Source organism: Drosophila virilis, chromosome 5 (assembly GCF_030788295.1).
Source record: "Drosophila virilis strain 15010-1051.87 chromosome 5, Dvir_AGI_RSII-ME, whole genome shotgun sequence".
In the NCBI taxonomy this organism is placed as follows: Eukaryota; Metazoa; Arthropoda; class Insecta; order Diptera; family Drosophilidae; genus Drosophila; species Drosophila virilis.
The window spans coordinates 3,686,866-3,702,827 of NC_091547.1; the positions used below are offsets into that span (position 1 = coordinate 3,686,866).

The following is a 15,962-nucleotide window of genomic DNA, read 5'->3' on the forward strand; positions in this document are numbered from 1 at the left end:
TCTCACAGTTTTCTTAGAACTGTGAAGAATACTCTAAGAATTTGGTACTCATAAAAAGTCGACTATACTGTATTAGACTTTACATATTTGCTTATACCCTTAAAGAGGCTATTATACTTGTGTCATGAAATGTGTAACGCACAGAAGGAGACATCTGCAACCCAGTAAATTATATATATTCTTGATCAGCATCCATAGCTGAGTCCATCTGGCCATTTCCATCTATCTGTCTGTCTGTCTGTCGGCCCGTTTGTATGTATGAACGCAAAGATCTCAGAACCTGTAAGATAGAATCATATACATATATATTTAATGTGCTCAACATCGATCCAGTATATCATATAGCTGCCTTAGGGAAGATCAATCAGTAGATTCTTATATTACAAACGCAGCATTCACAAGGGCAGCGTCTAAAAGGGTATTTAGTGTTCGGCGTGCCGAAGATATTCTCACTTATCCCGTTTTATATTACTTATGTTGCAAATGAACCTATTTAAAATACATCAATTTTGGTCTTGGAATCTTTTTGAACTACAATAATGTTGCCTTCCTCGAAGTGGGACAGTTCCACATTTGTAAAATACTCCGGTCCCAATCAAGGCAAACTGTGCCTCCCATTGAGTGTGCACGCAGCGTTACCTGAAGATGATCTTCAAGATGAACATTGTCGTCGTTGTTGTTGTTGTTGTTGTTGTTGTTGCAGCGGTTGCTATGCAAATTGCAATTATTTTGTGTGTAGTTATGTGAAAATTTATTGTTTATGCTTAGAACAAAAGTTTGAGCTGCGCTTTGGCAGGCATTGTCTTCATTTTTCGCTGCTGGAATCTCTTTCACTTTGGACGCTGTGGGGCCTTTTGTTTTCTCTGCAGACTTTTCTGATTTTTTGCTCTATCATCAACTGGTTTTGGGTTACGTGCACGCAGAGAACCGAAACCCACACAGCTCTACGCGAGATGCTGCAGCGATCACATAATTCGTGTTGTTCTCGTTGTTGTTGTTGTTGTTGTTGTTGCAGGCTGGCTCATCATTCTTGTGCTTTTCCGCACGGCTCAAAGTCTTCGGTTTTTTTTTTTTTGTTTTTGTGGCAAGTTATTTTTATCAGCAGCATTTTGCTGCCGTTGCATGCAGCACAGCCAATGCCAGAGGCTGAGCCCGCTAAAGCTGCCGCAGCTGCCCCTTGTCGCCTGTCGAGCTGCCGCATCAGACTTGTGTCTGCTGTCCAAAGGTCCCAAGACGCTTTTTATCGGCATACCTTCTCCTTACTGTTGTTGTCTTAAGCCTCTCTGGGCTGCCGTGTTGTGTATCTATAAAGACAACAACGGACTCCTTAGCCTGGCCAGCAGCAACAACATCACGATCTTTAACATGTTTTGTCTCGATCAGTGAAATCATTCAATCAGAACGGTCAGCGCTTTGGCAGCTCCGGTCGTTGCCAGGACACACACACACACACACACACACATACGCACACTCACATACACGTCATGCCGCATTATATAAGGCTAAGCCAGAATCTGGTTGAACAACTCTTCTCTACGCTCAGAAAGTGTTCACGATCAAAAGCTTCACCCACAATTAATAAACTGTTGCACACGGTAGCCAAAGCCATTTATGATACTTTATCAAAAAACAGACACACACACACATACACACACACACACTGAACTCAAATGAAGCGTCCACAATTTGGCCAAGGAGTCTGGACATTCTGCGGAGCTCGGTTTTTTATTTATGCACCTCGTCGAGCTTGGCCATAAAGCATGTTTTTAAAATTCCATTAAAATTTATTAGCATTTCACACAAACTCTGCATAAATAACAAATTTCGGTACTTTGATACGAACACAAAACAAGAAAAAAATAAGAAATATCAAGAAAGCGGCTAAGCCGAAGTTTTAATACCCTTACAGATTTGTGAAATGATTTGTGTAGTTCGCAATTGCGGAACTTTCTTAATTAGTACATGCATGCAGACATGTTTACAAGTAAATACACATGCATAAATAAATGCACATGTGCATACATGCAGATATGCAAAGTTACATACATATTTGCATGCATACATGCGTACATGCATACATGCATATATACATGCATGCATACGTATGGACATACATGCATACATTCATGCATACATGCAGCCATGCCTATATGTATAACTACACACTCACACACACACATGTCCGTATTGACTCAGTCTCTTGATACTGATTCAGAATATATTTGTGCTCACAGAAGTCGCTTTCCATGGCCAGCATAATGATTGACAAAATTACTATACCCTCTCCATATACTCTATCAAAACAGTGGCCCCCCTTTAATGATAAAAAATTGGATAAGGCCAAACCAGAGCCGCGTCTCCACTTCCAATGAAATTTATGTGTGCGTGTTGCGTTTAATTGGAACGCTGTGTGTGTGCGTGTGTGTGCGTGAAGTTGTGCATAAGTCGATAAACAATTTACGCAATGCACTGTTTGCTTTGCTGCTTTGTTTATGTACGCATTATCTAAACAAATACGAAAATAATGCATTAAATGCAGCACATAAAACACGAAATTAGAGTTAATGCGCGTTCGTCTACTTTCGACTGGCACTGTGCGCAGCGCGCGCGCGCTCCACTTTGACGAGGCGAGTCGCGCAGCTCAAAGTTGAGGCCTACGCGACGGCGACGGCGACGGCGACGGCGACGGCGACATCAGCCGAACAAAAGGGCAACAAGTGCAAACGGCAGACGGCTCTCTTGCGGGTGTTCCCAGTATTTCTCACGCCCAGAACCAACCAGAAGCAGCGCACACAATTCCTGCGCCCGGCCTTTCTTTTTCTTTTTCTGTTTCTTTTTTTCTTTGTTGCTTCCTTTCTTCGTTTCTTATTCTTGTTCTTTTGTTTGCCTTGGCTCCTTGGCATGCACAGCACATAAGCCGCTGCCGCTTCTGCCGCTTCTGCCGCTGCTGCTGCGCAGTCGCGTCGTGATTCCGATTCCTGGCGCACCTATAAATGACAGCTTCTATGGCCATTTCACTTTTAGTCTTGAGCTGTTGACGCAGGCGCAATGAACTGCTGTAAGTTGAGCTGCGGCAGGAGCTGCCAGTGTTGACTAATCTCTGTTTGTCTAGTTCTGTTTCTGCTGCTGGCGCTGCTGCCGCTGTTGGCCGCGGCCAATACCATCAAGGAGCGCAATCTGTTTGCCACCGAACTGTTTCAGACCCTGGCCACCGAACGCCAGCAGGAGAACGTGATCATCTCGCCGGTGTCCGTGCAGCTGGCCCTGGGCCTGGCCTACTACGGGGCGGAGGGCAGGACCGCAAGCGAGCTGCAGCGCACGCTGCACGCCTCGGCCACGGAGAGCAAGGATGGCCTCGCCGAGAGCTATCACCGGCTGCTGCACTCGTACATCAAGTCGAAGACAGTGTTGGAAATCGCCAACAAGGTGTATACCCGACAGAACGTGACGGTGGCGCCGCATTTCCGCGAGGTGGCCGACAAGTATTTCGACTCGGAGGTGGAGGGCCTCAACTTTGACCAGGAGGCGCAGGCGGTGCAGCGCATCAACAACTGGGTAAAGGAGAAGACACAGGGCAAGATCGAGCGTGTGGTGGACAACCTGGAGCCGGACACAAATGTGGCCCTCATCAATGCCATCTACTTCAAGGCGCGCTGGGCACGCCCCTTCAACGACGAGGACACCAAGGAGCGCGACTTCTGGCTGAGCGAGAGCCAGGCCATCCAGGTGCCCACCATGTTCGCGGACAACTGGTACTACTATGCCGACTATCCGGAGCTGGACGCCAAGGCCATTGAGCTCTTCTTCGAGAACATCAACATGACCATGTGGTTCATATTGCCCAACAAGCGGACGGGCCTGCAGCAGCTGGAGCAGCAGCTGAAGGGCGTCGACTTCAAGCTCTTGGAGGATCGCTGGCAATGGCAGAGCGTGGCCGTCTACTTGCCCAAGTTTAAGTTCGAATTCGACACCGATCTGAAGCCCACTTTGAATAAGGTTAGTTCTGTCAGGGATTGCTCGAGATTCGCTGCCTTATAAAACCAATTTTTGCCAATCCCGCAGCTGGGCATCAATGCCATGTTCTCGGATGCGGCCGATTTCAGCAACATCTTCCAAGATTCGCCCATCGGCACGCGCATCACCAAGGTGCAGCACAAGACCTTCATCGATGTGAATGAGATCGGCTGCGAGGCAGCCGGCATTAGCTGTGAGTTCCTACCACACACCCTTATATCTAGCCGTACACACTATAAATCCTGTTCCCTCTAGATGCCGCTGGCGTGCCCATGTCCCTGCCGCTGGATCCCAAGACCTTTGTCGCCGATCATCCGTTCGTGTTCATCATACGCGATCAGCATGCGGTCTACTTTACCGGACACATTGTCAAGTTTTAGAGTTAGCCCTAAGCGTATATTCCCGCAGCTCTCTATGCAGAGCTCTTAAAGTACCATATCATTTTATCATATACTTGAAATTGAATAAAATTTAAACCCATTTTTTATGAACTTCATTTAATAGTCAAATGTTTTGCACTTGGGCACCACGAGTGCTGGGCATTTTCCCTCCGAATAGAAGACCAGAGCTGTGCGGAAGTTCGAACAATTTGTGAAATTGCGCAATTGAAACACTCTCAACTTTCTCCATAACTTACGTCCCAAGCCGCGCTGCTCGCGCGAACAGTTTAGAATCTCCAGATCGTCTTGCGATATGTTCAAAAAACATCCAAAATAGGCGCAGACCTTGAGCGGCGGCAATTCGCTTCTGCATATCGGGCTCAGAGCCGTTGTCAGGCCTAGAAAGCGAGTGCTATCCATTAATATATGATCCGGATCAAGTTTAGCCTGCACATACCCAGAATTGTCAGCAGCAACAATATGAACTTCATCATCTTGCGGTTGGTTCTGAGCAACTCCATTCGAAAACCCCACCAGGTTTGCCGCATATATAACGCATATTCCATGCTTTGACATTATTTTGAAATCGATGTGACACGCCTGGTTAGGGTATTTCAAGGGCCATGTACGGCTATTGCATTTTTCACACACACGTTTAATTTTTGGGCATGCTAAAAATAAATACAAACAGCCATAATTTTGTTTTAAATTATGCGTCGTCGGTTTACGTGTGACCCAAAAAACAGAGGCCCCAAAAGGTAAAAAGAAAGAAACTTAAGCAAAGATAAGCAGCAAGTTAAGAGTTATGTGCTCTCTTTTAGATTATGCATGCAACATATTAAAAGGTTTCAATATATTCAAACTGATTTAAATATGTTCTGAGAATTAAAAATTCATTTGAAATTTTACACTTCAAAAATTTGAGGCACAAGTCAGGAATTTTATTTAAGAATTATTTAAATATTCTATTTCGTATTTAGCTTAAGAGCAGATTGTAAAAATATTTAAAATATTATTATGTATCTTTTGCTGCTTAAACCTAACATGGAAATTTTCTCTTTTTCCTTTTAGGGTTAAACAGTGTTGAAAAGTGCGGCTCGAGAGCGCATTCCTTTCGGTCGCTTCTTATGCCTAGCTTAAGGGGTTCACTCGAGATCAGATCGATCAGATAATGGGACTCTTAAGACATTTGTGGCATTTGTTTTAAAAGCGCCTGGGTCTGCGCCTGCAGCTGCACCTGCTGCGTCGCCTGGAAGGGGAACGGTGTCAGGGACTGGGATAGGGCGCTGGACTGTGCCCACTTGAAATTCCAGTCGAGTCGCAAAGCCAACATGAAACAAAGAAAAACTTGTCAAGCAATGCAAACAAATCTAACAAAGGGACAGGAGAAGCAGCAAAGAGCTGGTGGCATCAGGGACGAGAGACAGACGCCGCTGTTGCTGCTGCTGGCGTCGCTGCTGCCGTCGCTGCTGCTGCTGACCACAAACGAAGCGAGGGCGCGCTGCAAGAATTACAATTACAACGACAATTACATGCACAGGCAGCGCGAACAGAGGCAGCGCTGCGGCAGAGCACAGCACAGCACAAGCGTGCCCAGTATTTTGTTAACCAGTATTCTCGCTCACGAGAGCAACAGCATGAGCGTGAGCGCGAGCGCGCATTTCGTTGCTGCTGAAGTTGCATTGATATTTGGAGTTGGCGTCGTCGTTGGAGCCAGCCAGAGAGCGAGAACGAGAGAGCCCAGCGCTGTCGCTTGTGAATGCGTAAGGTGCACAGTTGTTGGTTGGGTCGAGGATCGCTCAGTCTGTGTATTGGTGTTAAGCGGAGCAGACGAATTTCGGCGTGCGCAGAATAAACGCGTCTTTTTCATTTTCACGTATTTAGCTGTTGTCTGCGCGAAAAACTGCAGCGCGATCTGCGCAGCTGTCTGCGTCGCAATCCCCGCGCTACATGCCGCGTACTCCGTGCCCCGTGCCCGTACTCTACCATTGTCGCCCACGCGTGTGTGTATGCTTATCTGGCCGTCAGAATCGGTAGCTTGTTTGTTTTTGGCGCAGGCTACCTTATAGAAACGGCAGCCTTCCAGTCTTCCAGCCTGCCAGCCTTCCAGTCTGTCATTAAATGCAGCAAAAAAATAAGAAATAGTTAGTGACCAGTTTGACCGTCTCCTTCTCTCTCCCGTTCCCTCTCTCTTACGCGCTCTGCTTCTGTTTCGTTGCGTGCGCGTTTGTGCATTTGTGTGTGCGTGTGTGTGTGTGTTTCTGCAGCAGTAAAAGTGGAAAACGCGCATCAATTAAATTAAATGCTCTTAAATATCTGCACGATTGGCCCACAGTGCGACAATTTCGCATCAATTGAAGCGCAGGAAAATGCTGCAATTAATTCAACGCGTTAAATTTCCCACTTGGTTGAGCTTTTCCCCCCACAAATAAAGCCCAAATGGCGAGTGCGATTCGAACCAGTTTTCCATTGAACCAAATTAACTGCACATAAATTTGTATTGGAATCTGTGTTACAACAACAACAACACCAACAACAACAACAACAAGTACAACGAAGCAGAGCAAAAACAAAACAAGCAAAATCTAACCATAAACGCTTTGATTTATGTGTGATTACAAAAAACGCGACAAATAAATAAATTATAGCGAAAATAAAAAATATAAAAAAAAGGCTGCGCCTGCGTTTGGTTCCCTTGCCAAACCCCTTTGCGCCCCCGCTAACCCCCGCCTCTGGCTGGCAAATTAATACGAAATATGTTCAAATCCTAATTTATGTGTGCATACACACACACACCCACACACAGACACACACATATGTATGCCTGAGTGAAATATAAATACAAATCAAGCGAAAACAAAGCAGATAACAAAACGTCTCAAAAGGATTTTATACTTCATTTCTTGGCCACATTATGGATACAACAAATCAAATGCATTTGGAGCTCGAAAGGTGAGTCGAACAGATCTCGAATGCTGATAATTAAAAACATGATTTTATTATTTATCTCAACTTTGAGTTTTGTTCAAATTTCGTTGAAATATTTAAGCTTATAAAATATTTGCAATATATTTAAGAGGGTTCGAATTTTGTCCTCCCTTGTTATTTATGTATAAATGGGCAATCAACAAATCCCAACTTCTCGATCAGAATCAGAATTATCAGAATTTTTTTTTGGCATTTAAACATTCTCAAATTTATACAGAAAGAGCCTGACAGAAAGATACTCTGTATAAGCTAGCTTAAAGTGCATTCTACTTGTTTTAATACGGATTGCGGGTTGCCTGATGCTTATGTAAAAGCATACCTGTGTGTATCTAATTATGTTAATACCTTATAATTAAAATACAAACGCACGAATATTCTAATCCCATCAGGAGAAACAGACATATTGCAGTGCATCGGAAATCAACTTGGTATTCGTTTTGTGTCCGTGTAAAAGTGGGCTTATTAAATTGAATTAACACTTAACTTAAGAGTAGAGCATGAAGACATGCGAGGTGACTTGAATTCATGAGAATCGCATAGAAGGGAAACATATTTATAGCGCAGCGATCGGTTAACTTGTTCTGCGTTTGATCTAAGATAACATATGCAAACACATACATTTACACATGCACATACCTTCTTCCCATTTGTACTTATTGAAGCAATGCAAGGCAACTTGAATTTATGAGAATCGCATAGAAGAGTAGCCTTTCAAATCTGCAAAATATGCAGTTAACTTGTTCTGCGTTGTCTGTGATACCATATGCCAAGACATACATTACATACTTATCTTGTACTCACACCTTTCTCTTATTTGTACTCATTATCGTACAGGGTATTTATAGCTAATGTTAGACTTGCAAGCTACAAACTTCTCTTTATTTTAGTATAGTTATAAATTGTACAATTAATGTTTGTTTTAGCTTGCGCCATCAAAGTTTATTTGTTTTAATTTGAGTGTTGATCAAATTTGTATTCATTAAACAAAAACAAACAAATCGCATATTTAATTTGCACCTCAAATTAACCGAAGGTTGTGGTTGGGGGAAGGCAGGCCGCATCACACATAGGCATAGTTGGCGATGTGGCCGATAAAGACAATCGAATCTTTGTATTTAATGGCAAAGGCAAACGGATGATCCGCCTCGAATTTCTTGGTGCGCGAGAAGAAGCTCTTCAGAACTGAAAGAGTTGATTTATATTTATATGGTCCGAGTACCTGGACAGTTTTTGTAGCTTACCACCCGACTCTAGAGGCTGTTCGACGCCCGCCTCAGACACCTCGACATGTGCCTTGTGCTCCACGCTGTTGATGAAGTGGCTCACGAACATGCGGTACATGTTACCAAAGTCGCCGTTGCGCGAGAACATGGTCGTAATGCCCAGCTGGACAATAGAAAATATATACGATAGATGAATGTCTTAGGTTTCCAAATATCTAGTTCAGTTTTCTCCTCAATCTCTCACCTGCTTGAAGGGCTGCTCCAGGCTGACGCCAAAGGTCACACTGAACTTGGGCAGCTCCACCTCGACTTTGTGCTGACTCATGTCGCCAATCTCGCTGAGCAGGTTCTTGCCCACCAGGCTCTGCTGCAGTGCACGCAGTCCGTCCTTGCGATTGGGCAGCAGCACAATCATGGAATAGTCGGCATTCTGATAGGGCAGCTCCAGGACCTTGGCGTCCAGGCTGCTCACCTCGGCATAGTTAAAGTTCTGCAGCGTCCACATGGTCTCCACCTGAACGGTCTGCCCGTTGCCGGTGCGGAACGAGCGCTTTTGGGTCTTGTCCGGCTTGAATGCCTTCTGCCAGGGCGCCGCATACGTGACGCCGTTCACAATGACGCCCTCCGTGCGATCGTTGAGCAGCTCCGGCTTGAGTATGTCCGTAATCTGATTGTTCGTCTTGGTCGCAATCGCCCGATTGATGCTATCCGCCGTGCGCTTGTTATAGGGCGGATGGAAGTCCAGCTTGTCAATGTTCGAGTCGAACTGACGCTGCGCCACATCCCGAAAGCCGCCCTTAAACTCCAGATTCTCGTTGATGTAGATATTGTTGGCCAGTCGCAGATTGTTGTCACGCGTCAGCGCCTGCTGGAAGCTGCCATGCCGCTGCGACACCTGATCCGCATCGCCAATGCCCAGCCACATGCCCTCCTTCAGCTCAATGGCCGTTTGGCCCTTGGCCCCGTAAAAGGCCAGCGCCATGGAGCTCTGTATGGCCGCGGTGCCAATCACAATGTTCTCATTGAGCCGCTCCGCGCCCACCGCATTGTAGAGATCGGCGGCCAGCAGATTGCGATCGCGAGCGGCATCCACGCCCGATAAGGTTTTTGCCTGGCAACAGCCAACGATTGCCAGGAAGACTGAAAAACGAATTGCAACAAAGGCAAATTTGTGGAAAATTCAACAAAATTTGGGTGAAATAAACTCCAGTCAAATATCTTACAAATTGTAGCTATAAAGAGCATCCATAGAAGAAATTTCTTTGAGATAGAAATATTTCGTTCATAAGTGAGTAGATATTCCCACAAATCAGATTGATGAGATATATTTGTTTGAACATATTAGATACTCTGTATAGTAAATGAATTAGTTGCAGATCTCTTAAACTCTCGGACAGACAGAAGTTGTCATCATCAACAGCAGCTGTCACATATCTGCATATTGAACCAATATTTCGGAATAAAAATCCAATTTAATTGTGTGCTTGTGTTCTGTTTGTCTATTGAGAACCTTGATTCTGTTGTGACAGACTATAAACAGCCCATTAATTCTGTATGCCCTAGCTTTAAGGTATTATAAATGTGTCATGAAGTGTGTAACACAGTAAAAAAAAAAAAAAACAAAAGACACAATTGCGAGTCCATAAACCTTAAGAGACGTATCTTATCTGAACTGATTTCTTATCTTTTGAACGGGAAGTACCGCATCTAATCTCAACTGATTCCTTAGCTGATCTGACTAAGCGAACTGATCTCGCAGTTGAGATATGCTCCGGGGGGAAGAGCGGAAAGTTCGGACAAGTCCGTCAGATCGGGCTGCTGTATGTATATAGCATGTATATAGCATTTGAATTATCAGCTTACGATTGAATTGCGCCTTAAACTTCTCAAAATAACTTAAGTAGGGTAACAGAACTTCGTCGTCATTTAGCTGTTGGCTGTTCTTTTTGTGGTTTATTGTAATTTTTATCAATCAAACGAGCCATAAATATTGTCACTTCGGTTTTCGTAGGCCATTGAGACGGGTTTTTTGTTTATTTATGAGTTTTGAGTACAAGTTTATAAAGATCGTATATAGCATATATAGGCAATAATTGAGGCTTACGTAATAGGCACTGCACTGCTTTGAACGACATGATTGTCTAAATTTATATATACATATATTATATATACAGAGAAACTTTTTGCTTGATTGATAATTCGCGTCGTCGTGCGTTGAGCGTCTGAATGTGTACTGAATTTGCGGCGGGCTGTGAGATTCTTTGGAGCTGCGACTACGTCTTGGATTCTCCACTTAGCTGGGCGGCTGAGTGTTATTTTGTTTTCGTTTTTGTAGTTTTGTTTACCGATCGTTTATCACCTTGGCGAGGCGCTGATAAGCCGACAACCTTTGCCCGATGCAGGCATTAGACTCCTCCCCGGCTCTAGATGTCGACCACATGGCCGGCGAGCAGCAGCGTTTTGTCATTGCCGATGGCATAGAAGAACGGATGATTGATCACCAGCGACAAGGTGCTGCGAAACAGATCGGTAAAGGCAGCCACTGTAAGGAGACAAGCACAAAAGTGCAGCTGTTTAATGCGAGCTTCCAATCCGTAAACTTGGACGACTTACCAAAAGTTTGCTCGGCCTCGCCGCCCGCCTCCTGCAGCTCGAGCAGCACCGTGTGCGGCACGGCTGTCAAATGTGGCGCCGAGCTGGATAAAAGCGAGCTGAAAACCTTGTGAAGTTGAGCCTCGGGCGTAAATAGCTTGGCCAGGCCCAGCTGCAAGCAGAGAGACAGAGAGAGAGAGAGAAACTAGAAATTAGAATGTTCCGTTTGGTTGTTTAGTTCGGATAATCTTCACCTGCTCCAGCATGGAGCGCAGCTCGGTGTGCGCCAATAAACTGAACTTGGGCAGCGTCAGAGACAACTTGCGCTCGGTGAGCTGACGACGCAGCTGCTGCAGATCCAAGCGCTGCAGCTGGCTCTCCAATGTGGCCAATCCCTGAAAACGATTGGGATAAATGATGAGCAGACTCAAGCCGGCCGTGGCAAAGGGCAGCTCAACCACTCTGGCATCCAGTGCGGGCATCTCTGCGTATCGGAAGCGATGTTGCAGGAACATGGCATCGACCAGCTTGGGCGTCTGGCCCGAGCTGAAGAAGTTGATGCGCTGCGTCTGCTGCGGATCGAAAGCCTGCGCCCAAGGTGCGCGCAATGTCAGCGCCGAGACATGCAAAAAGGGCGTGTCCGAGCCGCTGCTCGACTCCAGCAAGCCAACGCTGACCAGCTCGCCCACGCTGTAATTGCTGCGCCTGAGAAACTCATAGTTAATCTCCTGCGCCGCACTCGCCCAGTTGCCAAAGTCCAGACGCTGCACGTCTATGCCCAGCGCCGCGGCACGCGCCTCAAACTCGTCCCGAAAGCTGAACGTGTAGCGCTGCTGCGTATAGAACTTGCTCAGCAGATGCAGATGGCAGCCACCTCCTGCTGCCTGCTGCTTCAGCTCGCCCAGGAGCTGCTCGAACTGGCGCTGTGCCTGCTCCGCGCTGCCCAATTGCTGCAGCTCAAGCGCCACGCGCAGCTGCTGCGCCGCTACCGCCGAGTCGGGCGTGATCCCAGCATAGAGTAGGGTTAAAGCCGCCTGCAGCAGCAGCGGGGAGACGGCCACGTTGCTGTGCGGCTGCGCCAGACCCAAGCTGCTGGCCAGGCGCAGCCCGAAGCGTTCGCTGGAGCTGCTCAATGCTGTTGCTGCCGGATTGCCGCGCGCACGGCTACTGATCAGCAGCACGGCGACTGCGACTAGCAGTTGTCTCCAGTTGTCGTAGATCATGCTCCCGGCTATTTGGGTATTCCCAAGCTTTCCGACTAAGTTCAAGCAGCGGCTGTTATTGCCGCCAGAGCTCACACTCAATTAAAAGCAAAACACAAGCAAGCTGGAAAATCTACACACAATCACATTGAGCCGGTTTTAGAGATACACACAAAAACCACTCGAAGATGCTTTTAATTGAAATTCTTCGCTGATATGAGTAGTAGTAGTAGTAGAAGTAGGAGAGAGGAGGCCGAGGGGCGGACCATGACAGCTGAATGAAACGAATTAAACGATAGTCTGGTTGATTCTCTATCGATTGACCTAATTGGCAGCCGTGCCCAGAATCAAGCTCAGAGACATTAGAAGAATAAATAAATATAATCTATTCCAAGAGAGAACATAAGAATTTCATTGTAATACTCTATAAAGCAGGTTTATCGGTTGCCTTAAGAAATAGACAGCATATATGCATATAAAACTAAAGTAAACAAGTTAATTATTTCCCTGTCGAGAAGCTAGTTCAAGATATAAGTATTCATCAAGTACAGAAATAACGAATAGCTTTTCTCCTCTCTCCGATTCGCAGATATCTGTAAGTCCGTTAGCCATATATCTAAGTCTGATATACTAATATCTTACAGAACTGATTTTCAGTTCCAGCTTAAAACATTATTTTCAGCTAAATGCTTGAGATTTTCACCACGATTTATTGCCATAAGCGTATTTCTATTTAGTCTGTGACAATCTGAAGCTCACTCTCATTTTTCATTGCACGAGATACTCGTTTTCTTATCAATTGTTTTGCGAATAAACAAATATATTTATGCGATAAATGGTTCAAGTTCGCATAGCCCCAGTCTCTTCAGCCGCCCCCCGCTCAGCTACTTGTTGCATTTTGCGTTAAGTAGCAAATAAAATATGATGCCATTTTCTTGATTGCCGCTTCATTAGTTTAATTGTTGGTTTTTTTGTTTATGTTTTGTGTTTTTTATATTTTTTAAACGGGATTTTTGCATTACTCATAGAGCATCAGTTCTATATAAAGCTGGACTTTCCAGTGTCCGTTGTGAACCTCGTTCAATTGACGAAGTTTCGATTTGTATTTGTTTATGTGCCAGCTCTGGGCATTGGCGTTCGATAGAGCTCCCATTAGGGAGGGGCATTTACAATGTTAACTGCCGAGGGGTCTCTCTCCCTGAAACGGGTTTGCCAACATTCGCGTGTGCATTGCGGGAAAACGTACAGAAAGAATGAAAAAAAAAAAAAAAACAGAAAACAGAAAACTAAGCAATCGGCGCTGCCCAAAGGTTATCACAGAACAAAACACGAACGAGAATATGTTGAAAATCTTTTTAATATTATAAAAGTGAGAATTACGAGTATGTTTTACAAGTAGCAAATGCGTACACTTAACTTAAAGCTAGGGACGGGCGCGTGTAACTGCTTACGAGGAGGTGGAGATTGGCTTGGGATTCACTGCCTCCCAGACACCTGGGGCGGCTGCACTACGTGTCCAATAAAGAGCACCGAATCGGGTGTGCGTATGGCAAATACGAATGGATGATCCGCAACAAATTCGCGCGACTTGACAGGCAGCGACAACGGCACGAACTTGGCATCTATTTAAGAAAAAAGCAAGAGAGAGAGAGAGATGGTGCATTAGGATTAGCCGCGTTTGGCAGGATTTTGGGCACACTTACAGGAAGCTGCTGCCGCCTCGGAGCCCGCCTCGTTCACATCGATGAAGGCCTTTTGCAGTATCTTGGACACACGCACCGGCTGCAACAGCATCGCATCTACCTGGGACTTGGGCGTGAACATGCGACGCACGCCCAGCTGCTGCAGCGGACCCGTCATATCCAGTTCGAACTCTATGCGGAATTTGGGCAGCCGCACGGTGACCATGTCGCGGTGCAGGCGTGCCGCAATCTGATTGAGATCATGTCGCTCCAGCTGCCGTTCCAGCTGGGCCAGACCGTTCACCTGGTTGGGCAATATGATAAGCATGGAAATGGGTGTGCCGGCATAGGGCAGCTCCAGCGCGGTGGCATCCAGCTCTGGCAGCTCGGCAATGTCGAACAGATCGTCATTGTACATCATGGGCACGGTGATAGCTGCATTGTTGCCCATGCGGAACTTCTCCGCCGTGGTGTCCATTTCGGAGAACTCATTAGCCCAGCGTGCCTTGAAGTAAATGGCCGTCACCAGCAGCGCCTGCGTCTGCTCATCAATGTCGCTGGGCTGCACCAGGTCGCGTATGATGCCGCGTGTGGCATCCGAGGCCCAAGCATTTATCTTGGCCGCCGTATCACGCGATTTGCGCATGTTGACCGCTTCGGTCTCGGAGCCATAGTACTGGCTGGCGAAGGCCAAGTATCGAGGATTAAGCTCGTCGATTTCGCGATTATAGTACAGCTTATTGGCGACAATCAGCTGGGCATTCGGCAGCTGGCTCTCTGTCCGTCGCACCTGCTCAAATTCGATGGCCACATCCAGTTGTTTGTTGCCAAACTGACCTACGCGTTGCAGCTCGGCGGCAGTTTCATTGCTGGAGACGCCGTAGAGCAGGCCCAGCATGGCGTGCATCGTGGCCGGCGAATATACCACATTCTGCTGCCCGTTGCTGCGCGAGATCGGCTGAAAGAGCACAGAGCTAAAGCGTTCCCGGTAGTTGTACTGGGCCGGCGGGCGCGTGGGGCCCGCCGAGCTGGCCGGACGACCGGCTGCTTGATTGAAGCCATTCACTATTACTTCGGGACTTGCAGCTGGGGCGGACGCGGACGCGGACGCGGGTATCGGCTGATGCTGCTGCTGTTGTTGAGCAGTAGGCACTTCCGCGACATTCCGCTGAACATTCCAGGTCTGTTGACCCGTGTGCGATGCGGCGGCAATGCGCTGATCGCTCCAGGTTTCCTGAGCCAAAGGCATTACTTCACCCTGCGGACGCTGCAGATCATGCAGATCAGGTGGCCCCACATAGGAACGACTCTGTATAGAAAAGGGCAGCCTAGAGTTTATGATAACTCCCGCAAAAATGCTGCTGGAGACGGCGGGTCCGATGCAGAGGCACAGACTTAGGCTGAGGATTAGGTAGCTGCTCAGTAGAAGCAGCATGGCTGACGCTGTGAAGATTCAGAGCGGGTTAAGACTCTGCTCGGGCAGTTGCCACAATTGTTCTAAGCTTACAATATTTGCACGACATGGCTGCCAATTACTTGCGACGGATGGAAACTTGTTTAACTGCTACTCTTTATTTTAATTTAATTTTTTTTTTTTTGTAATTATAATATTTTCTTGTTATTTTGTGTAATTTTTTCTTTTGCGTCGCGCTGCGGTCGTTTGGCTCCGGCCGTCTGGTGAGCAGCTCAGCTCTGGCGTAGCTTTAATACAAAACTGATCTTGGCAAAAAGTTTCGCGACTTTGAGAACCGACTACCGACTAACGACAACCGAGCACCGATGAGCTGCCGCAAGATAACCGGTCTAGAACAATGCCCCCCACACATTCCTCGCTGCTCGCTCCTCGCTCAGGCACAGTGGGTGCGTCAAGAAGAGCAGCGA

At 46.5% G+C, this 15,962-nt stretch overlaps 6 protein-coding genes across 6 annotated transcripts in view; 2 read left to right on the forward strand and 4 right to left on the reverse strand.

The window, feature by feature from the left end:
- The first annotated feature begins 2,904 nt into the window (after positions 1-2,904).
- Positions 2,905-4,500, forward strand: Spn43Aa (Serpin 43Aa). Its single transcript, XM_002059948.4, has 4 exons — positions 2,905-3,058; positions 3,113-3,996; positions 4,063-4,207; positions 4,270-4,500. Exons 1-4 carry the CDS (start codon positions 3,049-3,051, stop codon positions 4,392-4,394), a joined length of 1,164 nt encoding a protein of 387 aa, XP_002059984.1. The 5' UTR covers positions 2,905-3,048; the 3' UTR covers positions 4,395-4,500.
- Positions 4,344-5,001, reverse strand: LOC6636505 (uncharacterized). The gene is made up of 3 exons (XM_002059949.4): positions 4,852-5,001; positions 4,652-4,792; positions 4,344-4,582 (listed from the first exon to the last, which is right to left on the reverse strand). Exons 1-3 carry the CDS (start codon positions 4,958-4,960, stop codon positions 4,512-4,514), a joined length of 321 nt encoding a protein of 106 aa, XP_002059985.3. The 5' UTR covers positions 4,961-5,001; the 3' UTR covers positions 4,344-4,511.
- A 419-nt stretch (positions 5,002-5,420) lies between these two features.
- Positions 5,421-15,962, forward strand: part of pk (prickle) — a 70,601-nt gene continuing 60,059 nt past the window's right edge. Inside the window, exon 1 of the mRNA XM_002059957.4 lies at positions 5,421-7,346. Within this exon, the coding sequence (XP_002059993.2) occupies positions 7,309-7,346 (38 nt within the window). The 5' untranslated portion in view covers positions 5,421-7,308. The remainder of the gene's footprint in view (positions 7,347-15,962) is intronic.
- Spn43Ab (Serpin 43Ab) lies at positions 8,290-10,847 on the reverse strand. The gene is made up of 4 exons (XM_002059950.4): positions 10,710-10,847; positions 8,850-9,745; positions 8,624-8,768; positions 8,290-8,564 (listed from the first exon to the last, which is right to left on the reverse strand). Exons 1-4 carry the CDS (start codon positions 10,738-10,740, stop codon positions 8,443-8,445), a joined length of 1,194 nt encoding a protein of 397 aa, XP_002059986.1. The 5' UTR covers positions 10,741-10,847; the 3' UTR covers positions 8,290-8,442.
- On the reverse strand, positions 11,007-12,486 carry Spn43Ad (Serpin 43Ad). The gene is made up of 3 exons (XM_002059951.4): positions 11,452-12,486; positions 11,219-11,369; positions 11,007-11,147 (listed from the first exon to the last, which is right to left on the reverse strand). Exons 1-3 carry the CDS (start codon positions 12,418-12,420, stop codon positions 11,029-11,031), a joined length of 1,239 nt encoding a protein of 412 aa, XP_002059987.1. The 5' UTR covers positions 12,421-12,486; the 3' UTR covers positions 11,007-11,028.
- Positions 13,739-15,793, reverse strand: nec (necrotic). Its single transcript, XM_002059952.4, has 3 exons — positions 15,589-15,793; positions 14,103-15,524; positions 13,739-14,021 (listed from the first exon to the last, which is right to left on the reverse strand). The coding sequence occupies exons 1-3, from the start codon at positions 15,602-15,604 to the stop codon at positions 13,876-13,878; spliced, it is 1,584 nt and encodes a 527-aa protein (XP_002059988.2). The 5' UTR covers positions 15,605-15,793; the 3' UTR covers positions 13,739-13,875.

What these genes read in the sequence shown, in the direction of transcription:
- Spn43Aa (XM_002059948.4), top strand. An exon ending in TGAAGCCCACTTTGAATAAG is followed by an intron (nt 3,997 to 4,062) that starts GTTAGTTCTGTC and finishes CCAATCCCGCAG; the next exon opens with CTGGGCATCAATGCCATGTT. An exon ending in CGAGGCAGCCGGCATTAGCT is followed by an intron (nt 4,208 to 4,269) that starts GTGAGTTCCTAC and finishes TGTTCCCTCTAG; the next exon opens with ATGCCGCTGGCGTGCCCATG.
- LOC6636505 (XM_002059949.4), bottom strand. Translation starts at nt 4,960, where the DNA reads ATGGAATATGCGTTATATATGCGGCAAACCTGGTGGGGTTTTCGAATG. An exon ending in GTTGCTGCTGACAATTCTGG is followed by an intron (nt 4,793 to 4,851) that starts GTATGTGCAGGC and finishes CTCGCTTTCTAG; the next exon opens with GCCTGACAACGGCTCTGAGC. An exon ending in CGAGCAGCGCGGCTTGGGAC is followed by an intron (nt 4,583 to 4,651) that starts GTAAGTTATGGA and finishes ACTTCCGCACAG; the next exon opens with CTCTGGTCTTCTATTCGGAG.
- Spn43Ab (XM_002059950.4), bottom strand. Translation starts at nt 10,740, where the DNA reads ATGTCGTTCAAAGCAGTGCAGTGCCTATTAC. An exon ending in AGCAGTGCAGTGCCTATTAC is followed by an intron (nt 9,746 to 10,709) that starts GTAAGCCTCAAT and finishes TTCGTTTTTCAG; the next exon opens with TCTTCCTGGCAATCGTTGGC. An exon ending in ACAGCCTCTAGAGTCGGGTG is followed by an intron (nt 8,565 to 8,623) that starts GTAAGCTACAAA and finishes CAACTCTTTCAG; the next exon opens with TTCTGAAGAGCTTCTTCTCG.
- Spn43Ad (XM_002059951.4), bottom strand. Translation starts at nt 12,420, where the DNA reads ATGATCTACGACAACTGGAGACAACTGCTAGTCGCAGTCGCCGTGCTG. An exon ending in TGCGCTCCATGCTGGAGCAG is followed by an intron (nt 11,370 to 11,451) that starts GTGAAGATTATC and finishes CTCTGCTTGCAG; the next exon opens with CTGGGCCTGGCCAAGCTATT. An exon ending in CGAGGCCGAGCAAACTTTTG is followed by an intron (nt 11,148 to 11,218) that starts GTAAGTCGTCCA and finishes GTCTCCTTACAG; the next exon opens with TGGCTGCCTTTACCGATCTG.
- nec (XM_002059952.4), bottom strand. An exon ending in CGAGGCGGCAGCAGCTTCCT is followed by an intron (nt 14,022 to 14,102) that starts GTAAGTGTGCCC and finishes TTTCTTAAATAG; the next exon opens with ATGCCAAGTTCGTGCCGTTG.